At 48.9% G+C, this 23,410-nt stretch overlaps 1 protein-coding gene and 1 pseudogene across 3 annotated transcripts; one reads left to right on the top strand and one right to left on the bottom strand.

Moving 5' to 3' along the window:
- Positions 1–300: 300 nt before the first annotated feature.
- LOC101038332 (MHC class I polypeptide-related sequence B-like) lies at positions 301–14,175 on the bottom strand. 3 transcript variants are annotated; one of them, XR_012517371.1, is made up of 7 exons: positions 11,704–11,844; positions 4,714–4,947; positions 4,166–4,441; positions 3,243–3,521; positions 2,976–3,170; positions 1,998–2,267; positions 301–1,751 (listed from the first exon to the last, which is right to left on the bottom strand). XR_012517371.1 is itself a non-coding variant. In XM_074398267.1 (6 exons), the coding sequence occupies exons 2-5, from the start codon at positions 4,823–4,825 to the stop codon at positions 3,022–3,024; spliced, it is 816 nt and encodes a 271-aa protein (XP_074254368.1). In that variant the 5' UTR covers positions 4,826–4,947; positions 14,113–14,175; the 3' UTR covers positions 301–1,751; positions 2,976–3,021. The 3 variants fall into 3 exon arrangements, 2 of the variants coding, with proteins under 2 accessions (XP_074254368.1, XP_010336432.2); XM_074398267.1 differs by lacking the exons at positions 1,998–2,267; positions 11,704–11,844 and adding an exon at positions 14,113–14,175; XM_010338130.3 differs by lacking the exon at positions 1,998–2,267.
- Positions 14,176–18,296: 4,121 nt separating this feature from the next.
- LOC101032735 (keratin, type II cytoskeletal 8 pseudogene) lies at positions 18,297–20,278 on the top strand (annotated as a pseudogene).
- Positions 20,279–23,410: the final 3,132 nt, after the last annotated feature.

A 23,410-nucleotide genomic window follows, 5' to 3' on the forward strand; every position in this document is an offset into this window, starting at 1 on the left:
GGCCCTGTGTTGAGGGGCTTGTAGGAAATGGTAAGAGATTGGAGTTTCATTGTGCTAAGAAGGGAAGAAGCTGAGTGTCTGTGGAATGTGGTGGTGAGGTTGTGCTCTAATTACCATTTGAAAGGCTCACTGTGCCTTTGTTGTGTGGGTAATTGCAGTGGTGTAAAAGGCAGTAGGCAGCCCAGCTGGAAGGCCCTTCTAGGTTACTAGCCTAGGGAGGATGGTTCTGGGGTGGAGGCCATAGAGGAATGAGAAGTGATTGGGTTTACTGTTTTTCATTTTGGTTAAACATACACGGCATAAAATTTACTTTTTAATCATTTTTGAGGGTACAATTCATTGGCGTCAAGCACATTTTTGCAGGTGTGTTTACAAAGCACAATATTGTAAGTGTTCTAAAGCCACCACCACAAATATCCATTTCCAGAACTTTGTCATCATCCCAAGCAGAAATGCTGTACCTACTAAAATATCTCTACATTCTCTTCACCTTCAGCTCTTGGTAACTTCCACTTACTTTCTGTTTCTATGAATTTGCCTATTCTCTGTAAGTGAAATCATATAATATTTGTCCTTTTGTTTCTGGCTTATTTCACTGATCGTGATGTTTTCAAGATTCATCCATGTCGTCGCATGTGTCAGAATTTTACTCATTTTAAGGCTGAGTAATAGTCCGTGTGTATATACCGTATTTCTGAATCCATTCATCCATTTATGGACACTTGGCTTGCTTCCACCTTTTGGCTATTGAAAACAATGCTGCTATGAGCCCGAGTGTACAAATATCCGTTTGAGTGCCTGAGTATCTGCTTTCAGTTCTTTTTGGTATATGACCAGAAGTGGAATTGCTGGATCATATGGTAATCCCATTGCTACGTTCTTGAGGAATCACTATACTGTTTTCCATGGTGGCTGCAACATTGTACATTCCCACCAGCAGTGTACAAGGATTTCAGTGTCTCCACCTCCTCACCAACAGTCAGCCTAGTGAAGCTCAGCACGTTTCATGAGTCTGTTGTCCATTTGTGTTTCTTCTTTGGTGACTTGTCTCTTCATGTCCATTACCCATTTTTGAATGTTTTTTTTTTTTTTTTAAATTGATGAATTGTAGTTTTTATGTATTTCGAATACTAATTCCTCATCAGTTATATAATTGGCATGAGGAAACAGACACAAAGTGGATGCAAAAAGGATTGAAAGCAGGTACTCAGGACCTCGAACAGAGATTTGTATACCCGGGCTCATAGCAGCGGTATTCTCAATAGCCAAAAGGTGGAACTCTTCCCATTCGATGCATTTTCTTTCCACTCTTGGACATCAAGAGTGGCCTCTGTCCACCCTCTGCACCTGGGAACTGCCACTGCCACAGCCACCGTCTCCCACACAGACCCTCCTGGAGTGGGAGCTCCAAATGTGAGTTCCTGTTTCACTTAGTATGCTTTACAACATCAGTATTAGAGGAAATTCTATCGAGATCGTAGAGCTGAAATTATAAACGTCTTTATGGGACATCAACATTGAAAGCAGGAATTTTGAAACATTGACACATAACTTTTCCCGGCCAAACCCCCAATGACCTGTGAGGAAACCAGTCAGGCTCACAGAAAACCAGAACTGACAATCTCTCTACAGGAGACACCGCAGGTGAGAGCAGGAGCCACCACACACCTGCTCTGCCCCTGCTGCGGGTTCCTCCTGGACGGGGTCCTCTTGCTGCAGGGCACGGGATGAACCTTCCCATCTGCCCAGGCCTGAGGGACAAACAGACAGTGCAATTAGGTGAACAATGAGAAACCACCACCCCTACGGCCAAGAACACAGAAGTGGGGAAACGACAGAAAGACCCAGGTCTCCTGGACACCCCAGCCCCTCACTGTCCCCTGCACTGCTTCGCTTTTTGCAAAAACACAAAACTTCCTGCTTTCTCTTTTCATCTCCCATCAAACAACCTGACTGTGGGGGGAAATGATTCTGACTGTCCCTTACTCCAAACTTACCAGGCAGTGACCACCTTTAGAAAGGGAAATAGCCTCAGGGAGGGCAAGGTCAGGCCACAGAGCACAGAACAAAGCCCCAGAAACATGGTCCCTGGAGACTGTGTCCCTCCTGGACTGGAGAAGAAAACACCTGGAGGTAGGATGAGAACAGGGACCGCAGCTGCCCTGATGAGGGGCTGGGCCCCGCTCCTCAAATGGTCCACAGACATCTGCTTATCTACTCATCTATATCATCCGCATGGAAACTCAGGGAGGCCAGGTGGTGGGAACCTGGAAAGAGCAATGCCTCGAGTGACCCAGAGGACATGACACCCCCCAGGCAGCTCCTGGAGGAGGCGCATGAGGATCTGCAAAGTGGACAGAGATGGCCGTGTGCGACCAGGACCCTCCTTGTTACAAGAGGGCCTCCAAGGGGCTGCACAGGCAGGGCCCCCAGTCTGGGCCTCATATATCTTTTCCTTGGTGTCTCCCCCACCAAATGGCTGGAGAAACAAGGGAGAGGATGCAGAGAGGAAGGGACTAGGGACACCGCCTCCCCTCCGATTCCTCTCAATTTTCTAGCCCTCCCCAGATCACAGCTGCCTTTACTATTTGCTCCCTCTGAGGCTGTGATCATCCAGGCCCTCAGCACTCCACATGTGTTTCCCTACTCACCCCACCTGGATGCGCCCTAGTGAGCCTGAGTGACAGAGAGACCGGGATGAGGACAGAGCAGGGGCCATCCCTGCTGCCCACTCCTCACCTGCAGCAGGAAGAGGCCACAGCTAGACATTCGAAGGCCTTCCCCAGCCCTAACTTGGGAAGGATTTAGGGGTGTAGTTGGAGATGTGGCTCCTGTTCTCCTCCCAAATACCCCAACTTCCAACACCTGTTCCAGAAGCCTGGTCACGTACATGCCTATCTGTGCAGGAGCAATGAGGGGACCCTAGTGCCCAGACAGGAGCCCTCCCATCTCCAGCCACTGCCCCCTTTTCTCACCTGGACCCTCTGCACGTGATGCTCTCTTCTTGCAACAAAGGTTGCATCAAAGAATAACAGCAATAATAGCAGCAGTAATAACACCAGCAATAGTAAGAACACCAATAATAACACCAGCAAAAATATCAGGAGCAGCAGCAGCAGCAGGAACATGTGGATTGGCTGACTGTTGAATCTCAAGCACCAGCATCTTCCCTGAAAAAAGGCACTTGTTATACATCAGGCAGAGAGCCACAGCTGACCCTCTCCAGGTCACCCTAGGCTCACCAGGGGGCACAGGGTGAGTGCTGTGATTGCCATTGTATTCCGCGTAGCAGGTGAACCTCTGCTCCTCTCCTTGGCGAATGCTGATGGTCACCCAGGTCCGGTATGTTCCATTCCCATCAAGCAGGACACCCTCTGACTGCTGGGCGTCATGGCTCAAAGATACCCCATCCTGACGCCAGGTCAGTGTGATATTTGGGGGACAGAAGTCAAAAGCCCAGCATGTCACATTGATGTTGCCCTCTGAATCCTCACTGCGGGTGACATTCACCATGGGGGGCACTGGAGAAGAAAGCGCAGAGTCAGTGAAGCCCTGCTCCCCTCTAAGGGAGATGCAGGGAACAGGGCTGCTCGGCTCCACTGTTCCCACTCTGGCCGAAGCACTCACAGACTCTGGACCTTCTGTAAATCTGTCCTCACCCTGGGGTCCAATTCCTCTAGGGCTGGCAGGAGGATGGGCCTCAGGACTGTGGCTTCAAGCTCTGGGATCCCCACAATGATGCTGAGGAGGGGAATGTTAGGGGTGGACTCCTGGGTCTGGGGCCAGGAGGGAGGGAACTGTTTGGGATGGGCAGGGTGGGAGGCAGATGGGGCAGACCTGTCCCTGAAGGCTTTCTCTCCTGCCTGCCACCAACCCCAGGCTCAGGATTCTGTCAGAGGATCCCCTGCTTTCCCAGGTTCCAGCACTGGATGGTTCTGTCCCAGACCCACTGTCTTTATCCACTGGCTCTGACAGGAGAGGAAAATCAGGACACAATACCCCAACAGGAAATTTCTGCATCCATAGCACTGGGCAGGTTTCCCTGCATCCATAGCACTGGGCAGGTTTCTCTTGCCAGAGGGGAGGTGGGGAACGGGAAGGGACTCAGTTGAGGCAACTCTAGCAGAACCGTGGGGAGAGGAGAGCCCCTGCCTAGGGTCGGTACCTGTTCTCCGGATGCACACCCCGGATTCCAGATATCCTAGTAGTTTCTGCCGGCAGTCTGCCAGCACAGCGCCCCCTTTCTTTGCATTTTCTTTCAAGTCATTCATGATGTTTATAGACAAGATCTGAGCTCCGGAGGACTCGGGCACTGTCCATTCCTGAGTGTTCAGGTTTTGGGAGAGGAAGAGCTCCCCATCACAGTAGAAATGCCGGATGCCCTTGGCGCTGTTGTCTTCATGGATCTCACAGAGTCTAATCTCCTGGAGGGAATGCAAGGCTGCCCCCACCCAGCAGTGACTTCTCCATTCCTAAACCCCTCACCTTCCCACCCAAGTGAGGAACTCAGCCCAGCAGGGACCCCTCTCTGGCCCTCCTCGGTCCCTCCCTGTGCTGGTTGAGTGCTGGCTCACCTCCTTGGTGAGCACCACTGACCCTGTTCCTCACTCCCAGCCCCAGCCAGATCCAATGGGAAGAGACAGGTCGCTGCTCTCTGCCCTAACTTTTCTGGATAAGGCCTCTCCCGTCACTCTTGCCCCTTCCGACTCTCACCTCCTTTCTTCTTCCTGATATCAGCCAGGGTCATCTTGAGGTCCTTCTTATTCTCTTCCAAGTCCTCGATCTCTCTGTGACAGGGCTCAGCTCTCACGACTGCTTCTACCATGCAATTCTGCCCATCGTAGTGCAGGAAGGGCTGATCGTCCAGTTGTACCTTAGCGAGAAACTCCGAACGCTCAGATCCATCTTGGGACAGCACCGTGAGGATATAACGAAGACTGTGGGGCTCTGGGGAAGAGAAAATCACAGTTGAAACTTCTTCCTGGAAGTAACTTCACATCGATGCTTACCACACAGGTTTGCTGTCCTGACCTTCCTGAGGAGACAGGAAGTGCACACGGGCAAAGGGACAAGAACAAGGGTTTCATATACAAGGAAAACTGGGAAGCTGGGAGGATAGAGGAGGGGACTGAGGAATGGAAGAAGGGGGAATGGAGATGGCAAACTTGCAGGCCAGGTGCCAGGGCTGTGGGGCCACAGGCCCCCTAAGGGTATAGGGGCCACGGGGAGTGGCTCTTCTGCAGGGGTAATGGAGAAACATGAAGGCAGTGGTGGGAGGAAGGTCTTGCCAGAGGAAAGTTGGGGAACGGGAAGGGACTCAGGCTCAGAGGGACCCATGTCCAGTGTGGCTGTGGTACACAGGTGACAGTGAGATGGAGCCAAGGGGAGCTGCCTCGAGAAAAGACTCATCATGGGCATGGTGAGGGCAAGGGAGGGGGTGGTCATGAGGCGCAAGGGGCAGGAAGGTTGTAGCCCCAGAGATGTTCACAGTGGGGTCAGTATCCCAGAGGGAAGCAATGGTGTGGGCTTGGGTCCCAGTGGAAGAGTGGCATGACAGCATGACAAGGCCCCAGGACAGCAAGTGCATGCACCCGCTAGTGTCCACCGGGGTGGGCAGATGACAGGGTCTCAAAGAGTCAGTCCACATTTCAGTCAATAGTGCTGGGGGAACTGGATGTTCAAATAAAATAAAATGGCACCTTTAATTTGCACTCTATACAAAAATTAACTCAAAATGAATGAAAGACCTAAACTCTAAACTCAAGAACTAAAACTTAAAAATTTCTTAGAAGAAAACGTTGGTGATAATCTTCATGACACAGGATTTGACAGAGCTTTCGTGGATGTGACACCAAAGCATAGACAGAATAGAAAGAACTGACAAACTGGACTCACGAAAATGAAAACATCTGTGCATCAAAGGGCACGATTAGAGTGAAAAAGCAATCAATGCCTGAAATGAAATAAATATGCAAATCATATATCTAATAAGAGATTAGTTTCCAGAATATGTAAAGAAGTTTGACAAAAACAACAAAACAGTCAACCCACTCAAAAATGGGCATAGTAGCCACGAGAAGCTATGTGGGGGAAAAATGGGCAAAAGGCTTGAATGGCCCATTCTTCAAAGAAAATATACAAATGATCAATAAACACATGAAAAGATGCTCAATATCAGTAGTCATTAGGAAAACGCAAATTAAAACCACAATCAGATACCACTTCAAACCCATCAGGATGGCTGTTATCTAACACACACGCACGTGCGTGCACACACACACACACACACACAGCAAGCTTGGCAAGGAGGTAGAGAAACTGAAGCCCCTGTGCAATGCTTCTGCAAATATAAGATGGCACACCTGTAATGGAAACTACTATGGTGATTCCTCTAAAAATTAAAAAATGAAATACCACATGATCCAACAATTCTATTTCTGGGTAAATATCTAAAGGAAAGAAAAGCAAGAACACGAGGACCTGTTTGGACTCCCATTATCATAGTAGCTTAATTGCCAATATCCGAAAGGTGGAAGTAACCCAAGTGTCCATTGTCTTAGAAATGGATAACCAAGATGTGGTACATATATATAGTGAGTATTATTCATCATTAAGAGGAATGAAATTCTGACCTGGATGAACCTCAAAAATATTATAAGTGAAAGAAGCCAGAAACAAAAAGATAAATATTACATGATTCTACTTAAATGAAGTACCTAGAGTGGTCAAATTCATAGAAACAAAAAGTAGAATGGTGGTTACTGGGGGAGAGAGGTAAGGAGGAATGGGGATATACTGATTAATGGGTACGGAGTTTAGGGTTGCATGAAACTGTGAATGTATCTAATGTCACTGAAGTGTACATTTAAAAGTGATTAAACAGCAAGATTTATGTAATGCACACTTTACCACAATTAAACATTTAAAGAAGAAGAAATACCAAGCCTATTCAAACTGTTCTGAAAAACAGAGGAGGAAGGAATACTTCCAAACTCATTTTACAAAGCCAGGAATCTGATGCCAAAACCAGGCAAAGACACATAAAAAAAAAGCAAGCCATGGGCTTATATCCCTGATGAACACTGATGCAAAAGCTGTCAATGAAATATCAGCAAACAGAATGCAACAATACATTAAAAAGATCAATCTTCATGACCAAGTGGAATGTATTCCAGGTATGCAAGGATGGTTTAACGTACACAAATCAATCAATGTAATATATCATATTAAAAGAATAAAGGACAAAACCATACCACCATTTCAATTGATACTGAAAAAGCATTTGATAAATTCAATATCCCTTCATGATAAAAACACTCAAAAAACAGTATAAAAGGAACAGACTTCAATATAAATAAAAGCCATATATGACAAACTCAGAGCTAGTAATGTACTGAATGGGGGAAAACTGAAAGCCATTTCTCTAAGATCTGGAACAAGACAAGGATGACTACTTTTACCACAGGTGTTCAACAAAGTACTGCAAGTCCTAGCTAGAACAGTCAGACAGGAGAAGGAAATAAAGAACATGGAAATTGGAAAAGAAAAAGTCAAATTATCCTTGTTTGCAGATCATGTGCTCTGATATTTGGAAAAACCTAAAGACTCCACCAAAAAACTCTAAGAACTGAAGAACAAATTCAGTAAAGTTGGAGATTCAAATTCAACATGCAAAAATCAGTAGCATTTCTACATGCCAACAGCAGATCATCTGAAAAAGCAATAAAAAACTAATCCCATTTACAATAGCTACAAATAAAATAAAATACCTAGAAATAAACTTAACTGAAGACATGAAAGGTCTCTCCAATAAAAATTACAAAACACTGATGTAAAAAATTGAAGTGGAAATAAAAAGTGAAAAAGATATTCCATGTTCATGGATTGGAAGAATCCATTTTGTTAAAATATCCATACTACCCGAAGCAATCTATAGACTCAATGCAATCCCTATCAAACACCAATGACATTCTTCACAGAAACAGAAAACATAATCCTAAAATGTACATGGAAGCACAAAAAACTCAGAATAGATAAAACTCTTCTGAGCAAAAAGAACAAAACTAGAGGAATCACATTATCTAACTTCAATTTATACTGCAGAGCTACAGGAACCAAAACAGCATGGTAGTGGCATAAAAACAGACACACGGACCCATGAAACAGAACAGAGAACCCAAAAACAAACCCTTACATCTACAGTGAATTTATTTCCAACGAAGGTAGCAAGAACACACACTGGGTAAAGGCAAGTGTCTTCAGTAAATGGTGCTGGGGAAACTAGCTATCCGTATGCAAGACTAAAACTATGTCCCTAGTTCTCACCATATACAAATATCAAATCAAAATGGATTAAAGACCTAAACCTATGACCTCAAACTAGGAAACTGTAAGAGAAAACACTGGGTAAACTCTCTAGAATGTTGGACTGGTCAAAGATTTTTTAAGTAATACCCCACAGCCACAGGCAACTAAAATAAAAATGCATAAATGGGATCATATCAAGTTAAAAAGCTTCTGCACAGCAAAGGAAACAGACTGGGCGCAGTGGCTCGTGCCTGTAATCCTAGCACTTTGGGAGGCTAAGGCAGGTGGATTGCCTGAGCTCAGGAGCTCGAGACCAGCCTGGGCAACACGGTCCTGTCTTTACTAAAAATACAAAAATTAGCCAGGTGTGGTGGTGTGCGCCTGTAGCCCCAGCTACTCAGGAGTCTGAGACGGGAGAATTGCTTGAACCTGGGAGGAGGAGGTTGCAGTGAGCCAAGACTGTGCCACTGCAGTCCAGCCTGGGCCACAGAGAAAGACACCGTCTCCCCGCACACACACACACACACACACACACACACACACACACACACACACACAAAGAAAAGAAAAAAAAGGAAGAAAAATCTCCTACACAGCAAATAAAACAATAAACAAAGTGAAAAGACCATCCAAATGGGAGAAAATATTTTCAAACTATTCATTTGACAAAAGATTGGTAAGTGAAACATACCAGGAGCTCAGACAACTGTATAGGAAAAAAATCTAATAATCCAAGTTAAAAATGAGCCACAAATCGGAATAGTCGTTTCTCAAAAGAAGACATGCAAATGGCAAGCAGGTATATGAAAAGGTGCTCAACATCCTTGGTCATCAGATAAATGCATCAAAACTACCATGAGATGTCATCCCACCACAGATAAAACGGCTGTTATCCAGAAGGCAGGCAACAAGGAATGCTGGCAAGGATGTAGAGAACCCTTGTACACTGCTGGTGGGAGTGTAAACTAGTACAACCACTATGGAAAACAATGTGGAGGTTCCCCAAAACTAAAAACCTAATAGAACTGTCATATGCTGCAGCACTCCCACTGTTAGGCATATACCCAAAAGAAAGGAAATTAGTATATTAAAGAGCTATCTACTTTTCCATGTTTATTGAGGCACTGTTCAAAATAGCCAAGCTCTGCAAGCAACCTAAGTGTTCATCCACACACGAATGGATAAAGAACACGTGGCACACATGTGTACGTGGAGTACTATTCAGCCGTCCTGCTATTCGCAAAGACCCGGAGATCATTATGTTAAGTGAAATAAACCAGGCACAGACAGACAAACTTCGAGTGTTTTCGCTTATTTTCGGCAGCCAAAAACTAAAACAATTGAACTCATGAGAAGAGAGAATGGAATGATGACTACCAGAGGCTGAGAAGGGGAGTGAGGAGTGGGGAGTGGGATGGTTAATGGGTACAAAAATATAGTTAGAATGAATAAGATCTCACTGATAGCACAGCAGGGTAAGTCAGCAATAATTTACTGTACATGTAAAAATAGTGAAAGAGCATAATGGGATTTTTTGTAGCACAAAGAAAGGATAAAGGCTTGTTGTGATAGATACCCCATTTACCCTAATGTGATTATTACATATTGCATGTCTGTGTTAAAATATTCCATGTACTCCATAAATATATACACATATATGTACTACATACTCAAACCAAAGTTAAAAATTTAAAAAAAAAAAAGCAGGAGTTGGGGGTGCTGGCCAGAGAGAGAAAACCAAGGTAGAGAAGGAGACCCCCAGCCTGAGGAAGGGCCTGCCAAAAGTAGTACTGGAGGGGGAACAGTCACCCCAAGAGCAGGTAAAACAAAGATTTTAGGTATGTGGTGTAGGGAGTGAGAGCCCACTGGGGTCGAGGAACCGAAAGAAAAGAATGAAGGTCAAGGAATAGCTGGACCAACAGCCTGTTTTAGGTCTGGGTTGGGCAGGGGAGATGGGCAGAGCAAGAACTGGAGGGCATCGTGAGCGTGGGGCAGGAGTGACTGTGGAGGAACTTGGGTTAGGGTGAGGACAGGAGGGGAGGGTGCTCTGTGGGGGGTGGGGTTTGGGAAAGATGAGAACTTGTTGAGGGCCCAAGGCAGGTGAGTAAGAGATCACTCCACATACACATGTCCCCAGGTGGAGAGGGCGGAGGAACCAGGGAGAGATGGTCCAGCACCTGTGGGCTGGAGGGTGGGGTCCTCCAGAGGGTGAGGCTGAGGATAAAGAAGAGGGGAAGGGGCCACCGTGAGGCAGGGCCCAGAGCAGGCACCTGCACTGGAGGGGAGGGGACATCAGCACTGCCCTGTGTTCTGCCTAAGACCAAACTGTCATTGGCACCAGGGCTCCCCCTGGGTGGTCTGGAGGGGAATGGGATGGAGGGAAGGCCCCCCACCCCCACCCTCTCTTACCCCCCCACAAAAGGCAGCAGGAGAAAGTGAGGGTCAGGGACAGTTGGGAGTGGGAGGCACAGGGGCAGCGCTCGCTGAAGGCTGCTTGTAGGAAAGGCCCATAAGGGAGGCAGGAGAAACCTGCTGTGGTGGGGCCAGGGGATGAGGGCAGAGGACACCCTAGAAATGGATCAGAGAACTGCAGACAGGAAGGGGTAGCAGGGAGCTGGGAGGGCGGCAGGACCCAGGGGGCCCTGAGATGGGCAGGGGAGGAGGGGCAGGGAATCTGGTGTCCTTAGATCACTGGTCATTAGCAGGGGTGGGATGCCAGAGAGGAGAGGAGTCCCTCAACCTTGTCCCCCCCATTCCCCACCCACCGCCCGGGAGTAGGAGCCAGGGGAGAATGAGCTGGGAATGAGAGAAGTCGCGGGAAGAATCCTCTGCCCGGAGCCTGCAGCTTCCAACCGCCTTTCCCCTTAGCCACCCCCACAGTCTCCACAGCAGCAGAAATCACCACCAGCTCAAATACAGGAGGGCCTCAAATACAGGAGCTGAGAACCCGCCGACTCCGGGGAGAGGACAGGGCTTCAGGGACCTGGGAGTCGCCCCCAGCACCGGTTGATGTGGCTGCCGTAGGGGCCGAGCGGGGAGGGCTCTCAAATGCCATTCACAGGAGCAGCCCGGGGTGGGGGGCGCAGCCCGGGACCCCCGGGGTTTCAGAAGGGCTGGTTTGTCCGAAAAGCGAGACGAGGCGGAGGCGAGGTGAGGAGAGAAAGTGCAGTATAGGAAAATGCAGGGGCGGGTGATGCGCGGTCCGGAGGAGGCCAGAAAAGAGACGGGAAAGCAGGGCTGAGGTGTGGCGGCCACGGGCCGCGTCCAGCTCCCCGCACCCCCGACCCCGCACCTGAGCCCCGCCCGGACCGCGCTGCTCTCGCTGCGACCCACCGGGACCCCCGGAAGCGCCGCGCCACTGCAGCTCCGCGGGGGGCCGCCAGAAACCCCACCTACCAGTCGCGGCTCCCGGGGGTGCAAAAGATAAGATGTGGACCAGAGACAGCAGGACCCAACGCAGCCACATGGCCCGGACGTCGCCACCGTCTCAGCTGCTGAAGCAGACGTGACTGAGCAGGGTAGGGAGCACGGCAACTGCTCCTCCCATGAAAATAAAGGCGGGGAACTTGGGCACAGCTTTGTTCACACGTAGGCAGAGAGGGCGGGGCCACGCTCAGACGACAAAGGACGTTTCAGCTTTAGAATCGCCTTCTCTTCCCTTTGGCTAGATGCCAGGTCCCCTTTCACGCCCTAATATCCTCTAAGTGTCTGAGGTATCGCAGGGCCGCCTATTCAGTCCCCGGCTGATCACAGGGCCAAGGACGCGGCTCCCCATGGTTCACCACAACACCAAGCTCTCTCCAGACTTCCTTTTCCAGCCTGCCTTAGGACATCTGCACCTCCAGGACCATAGTCCCCTCCAATGTGACAGATCCACAAAAACTCTCTATACATCTCCTACCATATCACTCCGTTTCTCTTAAGAGCATCAGCATCCTTGGTCCCTTCTGATTTCCTCTTTCCCCTTCATCTCCAGGAGTCAAACTCAGCTCCTCCAACCCTCTTTCAATCCCACAGCCACTCCCTTAGTCTAGGCTTTTCCCTCCCTTCAGCCTAGATGACTGCACCGGCTTCCTAAACCCTGTGCCTGCCCCAGTTGTAACCAGAGTGCTCCAAACCAGCACAGCGCCCCATCTGCTGAATGTTACACAGGATGCTTCCACTCCACCATGGAAACCACAGCTGCCAAAACCTGCTGTCTGGCACGGCCCCCATTTCTCTGGTGACATCTCCCCAGGGTTGCAGTAAAAGTGGGCTCTGGGATCACCTCACCCTATCTCACCAGGATGCCACTGCCTAAGCCATGTCCCTTGTCCAGGTTACTGTCACCTCTGCCTTGGGGCCCATCAGACCACACCGTATCCTTAAAATCTTCCCAGTTAGGCTGGTCTGAGTGTGGTGGCGTTTACAACTAATTGATCACAACCAGTTATGGATGTCTTTGTTTCTTATTCACTTTCACTATTTCACTTGTCTAGACTTAAAAAAAAAGAAGAAAATCTTTTCATGTAGATAGTTGTGATGGCGGCACAACCTTGTATTTATGCTAAAAGCCACTGAGCTGTACGCTTTCAAAGGATGAATTATGTGGCATATGAATTCTCAATTCTCAATAATAAATAATGCTGTCCGGAAAGCCTCTTTCTACTGAGAGAATTGCCTTGTTCCCAGCGCACATCTCTTAGTCTTTGGGACATTTAGTCAGTGGTCTTCAAACCGAGCCACTGCATAGAACCACCTGGAGAGTTTTAATATCCATGTTCCCAGGCCACAGCCCAAACTAGTTAAATCAGTAAACCTAGGTTGTACCTAAACCTTAGTAACTTTTAGAGTTCCCTAGGTGATTCCAGTGTGTAGTCAAGTTTTAGAACTCCTGATCTAGCTCATGGTTTTAACCTTCCTGATGGTATCGACTGTGCCCTGCCTTGAATCTTTTTTTTTTTTTTTTTTTTTTTTTTTTTTGTCTCACTCTGTCACCCAGGTGGAGTGCAGTGGTGTGATTATAGCTCACTGCGTCCTCCAATGCTGGGCTCAAGCAATCCTCCCATCGAAGCCTTCTAAGTAGCTGGAACTGCAGGAGAGCGCCACCACACCCAGGTGTCATTTGCCATCTTCTACCCTCCCCCATTAGACTATGAACCCTCCAGGATCAGGAACTGTTTCCATTTCTTCTTTGTCAGCCTCACAAACATCTTTTTAAGTTGAACTATACCTGTCATTGCTATTTCCCTATGATCCCTGGTCTACCCTTTTCTGTGGATGAAAATGGAATGCATTAGAGAATTTTAACAATTTCTTAGTTTTCCCATTAACATTCACTAATAATTTATTTTGATCCTCATAATTTATTGAGCACTGCAGGGACCAGGGTCCTTTCCCCACCTTAGAGAGATTATTTTCACTGCTAAAGATCGAGATTATTTTCACTGCTAAAGATCATAAGCCTAGTGACAGACAGAGAGGGAGATGGACCCAGCTCTCATGACGAAGGTCCCAAGCCCTTCCCTCCAGTGTCTACCCTCCCACCAGGACTTCCTCCTTGTGCCAGCTCCAGCAAAGGGTCTCATTCAGCGGTTTGTTCCAAGGCTTTTAGAAGTGGTTGTTTGGAGATGTGAAGCTAGTCCTCTCCCGGGCTAGGGGAGGCGGAGATGGTCTTGAGCTCCAGGTGAGCAGCTTCTCATAGCCCAGGCCTGGCATTCCCTCCCCCACCAAGCCTCCCAGGTCTTCTATCCGAAGCCCTCCCTTTCCACTCCTCCAGCCCCCTCTGCTCTGCCCCACCAACTAGGTTTTCTCCCACGCACTTGCCTTAGAGTCCATGACTCACGAGCACAGACGTGACTTCCTCCTCGCAGACTTTAGTCACCATTGCTGGGTTGGGAAAACAAAGAGAAAGGGCTGAGCGCAGTCGCTTACAAAACGCAGGGCGGAGCTGGCTCGGCTCCCCCAAGATTTTTTTTTTTTTGAATCGGATCTTCTCTCTTGTTGCCCAGGCTGGAGTGCAATGGCAGATCTCGGCTCACCGCGACCTTCGCCTCCCGGGTTTAAGCGATTCTCCTGCCTCAGCCTCCCGAATAGCTGGGTTTACGGCATCCACCACCAAGTCCGGCTAATTTTGTACTTTTTTGTTTGTTTGTTTGTTTTCGAGACGGAGTTTCGCTCTTGTTACCAGGCTGGAGTGCAATGGCGCGATTTCGGCTCACCGCAACCTCCGCCTCCTGGGTTCAGGCAATTCTCCTGCCTCAGCGTCCTGAGTAGCTGGGATTACAGGCACGCGCCACCATGCTCAGCTAATTTTTTGTATTTTTAGTAGAGACGGGGTTTCACCATGTTGACTAGGATGGTCTCGATCTCTTGACCTCATGATCCACCCGCCTCGGCCTCCCAAAATGCTGGGATTACAGGCTTGAGCCACCGCGCCCAGCCTGGCATCCCCTCCCCCACCAAATTAGGGCCGCGCCCGGCCCTAATTTTGTATTTTTAGTAGAGACGGGGTTTCTCCATGTTGGTCAGGCTGGTCTCCAACTCCCCACCTCAGGTGATCCGCCCGCCTCCACCTCCCAAAGTGCTGGGATTACAGGCACGAGCTTTTTGAAATCTGCTGCCGCAGTTTACTGCGAAGACTGGGATCACTGGTCACCCCAGCCCTGGTCCATGGAAAATGAAGCGTGTCTACTAATATAGAAAGGAAATAATGGCGCTGTGGGCTGGGGAGGGCCGAGCTGCCTTTAGGGTTCTGGTTTCCGGTTTTGGGGAACCCACACCGGCCGCTGTGAAATGCAGACCCGCGGAGCAGGAATTCCGAGTCCTGAATTCCTGAATTCAGGACTGAATGCCCCCAGAATTAGACACTCAACTTCTCTCTGCCCACATATCAACTGGCAGCTGGTTCAGTCCCCGTTGACTCTAAGAGAATGTTTTGTCCATTTGAACATTTGGTTGAGATAAACTTTCTATGTTTGGCACTCTGACGAAATTTACACTTCAAGAGATTCTGAAAGATATGATAAGCGTGTCGGTCTTCTGTCAGCATCGAAAAAGGTTTGTTTTTTTTTTTTAAGTTAAAAGAGAATTCCTTGTACTTTTTTTGGGGGGTTATTTTCATTTTGCTCCTGGCCAGAGCGCGATCTGGAATCTGACTCGCTTGAATTCTGACTCGGTGGATTCGGATCCGGGTGAGTAGGGAAATGCGCCTCAGCCTCTCCCAGGGGCGCCCACGGATTCTTGGATCCGAAAACGCTCTGTCACCCCAGGAAGGCAGCGCCCGCCTCTGGGCTGTTCTGATGGAAACCGGCTCCACCGCCCGCAGGAAAACCCACAACTAAGGGGCCAGGACAAAGCCCCTCAGGGTCTCGCCCCTTCAGTGAGGGTCCTAATTTACACCCTCCATCAAAGACCGGAGTGACCTTCAGCGAAAAGATACAAGACCCGCGGGGCCCAGGGCGCTCGGCTCACAGAAGGCGGAGACAGCGCCGCCTCGCGTCCCTTCCCTGACCTGCCCAGGCGGACGCGGTCACTTGTGTTGGCCTCGAGGCTGGAATACACCGGGTTCAAGGGCAGGGAGTGAAAAAAGGAGGGAAGGATGGGGGGCGGGGCGTGTTGAAGAAAGGAGGGAAGAGATAGGAAGGGGAGAGAAGAAGTAAAGGAGAGAGAAAATTTAAAACACATAGTTTTATAATGTCTTTTATTTTTGCTCTTTGCCTAGTTCTACTCATGAACATTTTTACCGTAGCTTTCTCTCTCAGGGTCTGTAAATACACAGCTATTATTATTTCAGAGCCTGCGAGGGTGAGTGGCAGACAGCATGGCCCTCTTCCTCCAGATGCGTCAGGGTGTGTCTCCTGGGCCCAAGAACAGGGTTTTTGTTTTGTTTTCTTTTACATAAGCAAAGTACAAATCTCGAAGAGGGTAATATTTTTATTTTTATTTTTTTTGGGGCCGGAGTCTCACTCTGTTGTCCAGGCTGGAGTGCAATGGCATGGCCTCGGCTCTCTGCAACCTCTGCCTTCCACGTACAATCAATTCTCCTGCCTCAGCCTCCTGAGTAGCTGGGATTACAGGCTCCCCCCACTACACTCGGCTAATTTTTGTATTTTTAATAGAGGTGGTGTTTCACCATGTTGGCCAGGCTGGTCTGAAACTCCAGACCTCGTGATGCTCTGGCGTCGGGGTCCCAAAGTGCTGGGATTACAGGCATCAGCCACCGCCCCTGGCCAGAGGCCATCTTATTGGGACATAATTTGCATACAACAAACTGCATCTATTTAAAATGTTCAACTTGTTGAATTTTAGCTGTTGTGCACACCCACATCTGCACTACCACAGTGAAGATAAAGAACAATTGTTTATTTATTTATTTATTTATTTTTGAGATAGAGTCTTGGTCTGTCGCCAGGCTGGAGTACAGTGATGCAATCTGGGCTCATTGCAACCTCTGCCTCCCTGGTTCAAGCGATTCCCCTACCTCAGCCTCCCAAGTAGCTGGGATTATAAACGCGCATCACCACGCCCGGTTAATTTTTTTTTTTTTTTTTTTTTTGTATTTTAGTAGAGACAGGGTTTTACCATGTCGACTTCGTCATCCTCCTGCCTCGGCCTCCCAAAGTGCTGGGATTATAGGCTGAGCCTCTGTGCCCACAGGTTAAAGAACATTTCAATCTTCTCCCAAAGAACAGCTACATGATAAAATTCTATGCAGTCATTAAAAAGAGTAAGATCCATTTTAAGTATTGCTATGAAAAGATGTGCCCAACATACTTTTAACCTTTTCTAAAAGGTTAAGGAGGCCGGTGCCATGGCTCATTCCTGTAATCCCAGCACTTTGGAAGGCCAAAATGGGCAGATCACCTGAGGTCAGGAGTTCAAGACCAGCCTGGCCAACACGGTGAAACCCTGTCTCTACTGAAAATACAAAAATTAGCTGGGTGTGGTGGTTGGCGCCTGTAGTCCCAGGTACTCAGGATGCCGAGGCAGGAGAATCTCTTAAAACCCGGAGGTGGAGGTTGCAGTGAGCTTAGATCGTTCCACTGCACTTCAGTCTGGGTGAAAATGCCGCTAATAACATTTACATGATGTTAATATATATTTTAAGTGGGGAAAACCTGGAAGATTCCTCACCAAAGTTTTCACAGTGACTCCAGAGACTGGGATGACTTTGTGACTTCCATTTTCTTTGATATGTTGGAATTTTATCTTTTAGCATAGACTTGGATTTGGGTGGGTTGCAGTGGTTCATATCTATAATCCCAGCTATTTGGGAATCGGAGGCAGGAGGACTGCTTAAGCCCATGAGTTCCAGGCTACAATGAGTTATGATTGTGCCACTGCACCCCAGCCTGGGTGACAGGAGGAGACCCTGTCCCCCAAACAGAAAAATAAATAAAAATTTAACATAAAAACGATAAACTTGGATTTATGTGAAGGTTAAGGAAGAGAATATTTCAGTTTGAAAATATAAAGCTAAGTCCACACCGAAATAGTTAACAGTTTTTTTTTTTCTTTTTTTTGGTGGAGTCCTGCACTGTTGCCCAGGCTGTAGTGCAGAGGCATGATCTTGGCTCACTGCAATCTCTGCCTCCTGGGTTCAAGCAGTTCTGCCTCAGCCACCTGAGTAGCTGGGACTACAGGCCTACGCCACCACGCCCAGCTAATTGGTTTGTATTTTTAATGGAGATGGGGTTTCACCATGTTGGCCAGGATGGTCTGGATCTCCTGGCCTTGTGATCTGCCCGCCTCAGCCTCCCAAAGTGCTGGGATTACAAGCGTGAGCCACCGTGCCCGGCCAGTTACAGAGTTTTAAAAACCAAAATGTTCTAGCTGCGTTGGCTCAGGTCAAGTGTCGGAAGCGAGGCTAGTGTGTTGGAGTCCAACCTGGGCAGCATAGAGTGTGCTCTTCTATTGAAAAAAAAAAAAATTAAACACACACAGACACACACACACACACACACACACACACACACACACACTCACGCACACATACAGAATGTTCAATAAAACCCAGCATGAGGAAGAAGCAGCTTCTCCGCTCCTTCTGGAATTGCTCCCTGGTTCAGCCCGCCTGCCTCTACTCCTGCCTCCACCATGTCCATCAGGGTGACCCAGAAGTCCTACAAGATGTCCAGCTCTGGCACCTGGGCCTTCAGCAGCCGCTCCTACACGAGTGGGCCTGGTGCCTGCGTCAGCTCCTCGAGCTTCCGCCGAGAGGGCAGCAGCAACTTCCGGGGTGGCCTGGGCACAGGCTATGCTGGGGTCAGTGGCATGGGCATGGGAGGCATCACTGCCGTCACTGTCAGCCAGAGCCTGCTGAACCCCCTTAACCTGGAAGTGGACCCCAACATCCAGGCCATGCATACCCAGGAGAAGGAGCAGATCAAGACCCTCAACAACAAGTTTGCCTCCGTCAACAAGGTGCGGTTCCTGGAGCAGCAGAACAAGATGCTGGAGACCAAGCAGAGCCTCCTGCAGCAGCAGAAAACGGCTAGGAGCAACATGGACAACATGTTTGAGAGCTACTTCAACAACCTGGGTCGGCAGCTGGAGACTCTGGGCCAGGAGAAACTGAAGCTGGAGGCGGAGCTTGGCAACATGCAGGGGCTGGTGGAGGACTTCAAGAACAAGTATGAGGAAGAGATCAATAAGCATACAGAGATGGAGAATGAATTTGTCCTCATTAAGAAGGATGTGGATGAAGTTTACATGAACAAGGTAGAGCTGGAGTCTCGCCTGGAAGGACTGACTGACGAGATCAGCTTCCTCAGGCAGCTGTATGAAGAGGAGATCTGGGAGCTGCAGTCCAGATCTCCGACACGTCTGTGGTGCTGTCCATGGACAATGGCCGCTCCCTGGACATGGACAGCATCCTCGCTGAGGTCAAAGCGCAGTACGAGGAGACCACCAACCACAGCTGGGCTGAGGCCGAGAGTGTATACCAGATCAAGCATGAGGAGCTGCAGACGCTGGGTGGGAAGCACGAGGATGACCTGCAGTGTACGAAGACTGAGATCTCTGAGATGAACTGGAACATCAGCCCACTGCAAGCTGAGATCAAGGGCCTCAAAGGCCAGAGGGCTTCCCTGGAGGCCACCACTGCAGATGTTGAGCAGTGTGGGGACCTGGCACTCGAGGATGCTGTGCCAAGCAGCAGGAGCTGGAGACCGCCCTGCAGTGAGCCAAGCAGGACATGGTATGGCAGCTGCGTGAGTACCGGGAGCTGATGAACATCAAACTGGCCCTGGACATCGAGATTGCCACCTACTGCAAGCTACTGGAGGGCAAGGAGAGCCGGCTGGAGTCTGGGATGCAGAACGTGAGTATCCATACGAAGACCACCAGTGGCTATGCAGGTGGTCTGAGCTCTGCCTATGGGGGCCTCCCAAGCCCCAGCCTCAGCTATGGCCTGGGCTCCAACTTTGGCTCTGGCACCGACCCAGCTCCGTCAGCCGCACCAGCTCCACCAAGGCTGTGGTTGTGAAGAAGACTGAGACCCGCAATGGGAAGCTGGTGTCTGAGTCCTCTGACGTCCCGCCCAAGTGAACAGCTGCAACAGCCCCTCCCAGCCTACCCCTCCTGAGGCTGCCCCAGAGCCTGGCAAGGAGACCCCTGTGCAGGGGAGCACAGGGAACAGGAGACCCACCCGAGGCTTAGCCCTAGCCCTCAGCCCCACCCATGGGGAGTTTACTGCCTGGGGACCCCCATTGCCCATGCCTCCAGCTGCAAAACAATTCAATTGCTTTTCTTTTTTAGTCCAGAATAAAATCTCAGCTAGCTGGAAAAACCAAAACCAAAACCAAAACCAAAACCAAAAACAAAACAACTCAGCATCAGAAACTGTTTCAAGAGGATCCTTCATATTTTCATGTCATTGAATCTGTCTTAAAGTGCCTTTGAAAAACATATTTTCAGTGGAATAGAGAGATGTGTCACAAAAGAGGTTGGTTGTAATAAAAGGAAAACGTAAATCGGGTGGGGACACAGGTGATCCTGTTCCATTTATTCTCAAAGCGTGTTTGAAACCTGCGTTGCCATAGTGTCCTTGGGTGGAGACAAAGTCGCGTATTTTGTACCTGGAGTATCGATTCGATTTTGCAAACGGTCAAAGGCTTTCGGAAATCAGGCTGACTTAGATTGAAAGTCTCAAGAACGTTCGTTCTGGCAGTGAGCCAGTAAGAATCCAGCCCAGGCCGGGCGCGGTGGCTCAAGCCTGTAATCCCAGCACTTTGGGAGGCCGAGGCGGGTGGATCACAAGGTCAAGAGATCGAGACCATCCTGGTCAACATGGTGAAACCCCGTCTCTACTAAAAATACAAAAAAATCAACTGGGCATGGTGGTGTGTGCCTGTAATCCCAGCTACTCAGGAGGCTGAGGCAGGAGAATTGCCTGAACCCAGGAGGCGGAGGTTGCGGTGAGCCGAGATCGCGCCATTGCACTCCAGCCTGGGTAACAAGAGCGAAACTCTGTCTCAAAAAAAAAAAAAAAAAAAAAAAAAAAAGAGAATCCAGCCCATCTGGACGATGCTGTCTCTGTTTCCACCTAGTGGCAGTGGCTGGAAGGACAGGGCACAGTGATGAGGCAGGAGTGGGTCTGAAGCCAAGGTGAAAACGCCTTTGCAAAATCATCATTAAGGAAATGATAGTGAAAGATACCAAACCTAACTAACCCCATCTTGCTTCTAACCTCTAAACTGCCCTTGTTCATTTTCAGGCACAGGCAGAACTAGCCTTGGGAAGCAATTTTAAGTTTAAAGGGAAACTTTTTTTTTTTTTTGAAATGGAGTTTCACTCTTGTCGTCCAGGCTGAAGTGCAATGGTGCGATCTCAGCTCTCGGAAACCTCTGCCTCCGGGGTTCATTCAATTCTCCTGCCTCAGCCTCCCTAGTAGCTGGGATTACGGGCATGTGCCACCAAGCCCGGTTATTTTGTATTTTTAGTAGAGATGGGGTTTCTCCATGTTGGTCAGGCTGGTCTGGAAATCCTGATCTCATGTGATCTGCCCGCCTGGGCCTTCCAAAGTGCTGGGATTACAGGCGTGAGCCACTGCGCCTGGTGGGAAACTGTTCTTGTAAAACAAATGAAAGGCCCCCAGCCATTAAGTTAGGATGAGAGGGGCTGGAATTCTAAATATTACCAGCCATTACTTCAGAGGTCATAAGATTTGCAACATCCCCAGTTACTCTTGAAGGTTACATTACTATTGTGAACCTCAGATCGGCCTTTTAATATGTCTTTTCAGGTTTTTGCATTTCTAGCAACTGGAGGGCCTCATCTGGACCTGCCAACCAGTTCTGTGGCCCCCATGCAGGAACTGAGTCAGCTTAAGAGAATAGCCTCCACTCATTATGATTTCAACTGGAGGCAACCAATTAGCACTCCCGATTCATTGGTCCTCCTACTAACCAAATTATTCTTAAAAACTGATCTGAGTTTTCCAGAAGATTGATTTCAGTAATAATAAAACTCTGGCCTCCTGAACAGCCGGCTTTGCATGAATTACTCTTTCTCTGTGGCAATTCCCCTGTCTTGATAAATTGGCTTTGTCTAGACAGCCTGCAAGCTGAACCCATTGGGCGGTTACAAAGGGAGTCCAGGCCAGTGTGCAGGATATGCTTTGCTGTAGCGGGGTCCGGGCAGCGGAGGGGAGGTGAGGACACTCAGGGAATGAACGGCAGAGGAAGAAGGAGCGCAAGGGAGGAGTCAAAGCCTCCAGACCTCTCCTTCCTTCCATCCCTGTTAGGGTTGGACGGGACCAGCGTGGTCCCAGGTGGGGTGGCAGGTAGAGTACAGAAAAAGCCCTGGTTGCAAAGGGGCCTCACGCACCCCACACAAGGGTCCTGGCTCTCAGCTGCTACTGATAAGTTCAAACTAGGAGGAGACTCAGACATGTTTATTTGCAAACTAGACTCTTTAGCTTACACTCTGGCAGGTTCCTCAAATCCATCCCGATGAAGCACGAAAACCAAAAGCCAAATTCTGCCTGTGACTTTTCTGACAGCTGGAAGGTCCTCTGGCTCCCCGTTCCTTCAGTGCTCCCTTACCCCGCCCCCTCCACTTTGTCTCCACTTCCTCATCCTTTTCCCTCTCTGGACCCCGCTCTTGAGTACCTCTAGCTCCAGAGGACTTCCCCTCATGGGGTACAGACTCCTCTCCTCCAGGAAACAGAGACAAAGGCCACTGAGAGAAACCTGAGGGTTGCCTGTGACCCCGCCCCCGAGGTCAGTCTCTCCCTCAGCGCTAGCTCTGGCTGTGTGTGTATTTGATTTTGTTTTGCTTCGTACGTTTGCTCTTGAGGCAGGGTCTCACTGTGATGGTCAAGCTAGAGCAGTGGCCCAATCACAGCTCATTGCAGGCTCCAACTTCTGGACTCAGGCAATCCTCCCTCCTCAGCTTCTTCAGTAACTGGGACTACAGACTGGAGCCACAACACCCAGTGTATTTTATTTATTTATTTATTTATTTTTGTAGAGACTGGGTCTTGCTTTTTTACCCAGGCTGGTCTCGAACTCCTGCCTTCAAGCGATTCTCATGCCTCACTCTCCCAAAGCACTGAGATTACAGGCATAAACCACAACGCCTGGCCGCTGTGTGTGTGTACGCAGAAAGTCAAAGTGCTGAACCTGGGGCCTAGGAAACATCCCCACCTTGGCCTTGCTTGCAAGAGTTGGTATTTTGTGAATCTGTGCTTTTATTTCAGAAGCTGGGACAATTATATTAATCACAATAGCACAGTGCCAAGGCCCTTACTCCCAGAAAGCTTAAGGGACACTGTTTTATGGAGGAGGTGAGATTGCAGGAGCCCCTCACTCCAAGTCTGCTTATCCTTCCTACACAAAGCAATGCTGAAAAAAAGTGCAGGACACTCCATTTCCTCCTGGGACCAGACAGGGAAGCCAGAGCCACGGTGGATGTCAAATTCCAGCAAAGAAACACCAGTATAGCAAAATCTCCACATCACATTTGAAAGCTCATGCAATGGTTCAAAGAGAATCAACATCAAAAAATCGAATTCCTAGCTCAGGTGAGATCACCGGAGTTGCCTGTGAGGTGTTGTGGAACCTGCACGTAGAAAGGGCATCTTTATTTAGAGCTGCAGCCCAGTTGCTCCTGCATCTTG

Source organism: Saimiri boliviensis, chromosome 4, assembly GCF_048565385.1.
Source record: "Saimiri boliviensis isolate mSaiBol1 chromosome 4, mSaiBol1.pri, whole genome shotgun sequence".
NCBI lineage: Eukaryota > Metazoa > Chordata > Mammalia > Primates > Cebidae > Saimiri > Saimiri boliviensis.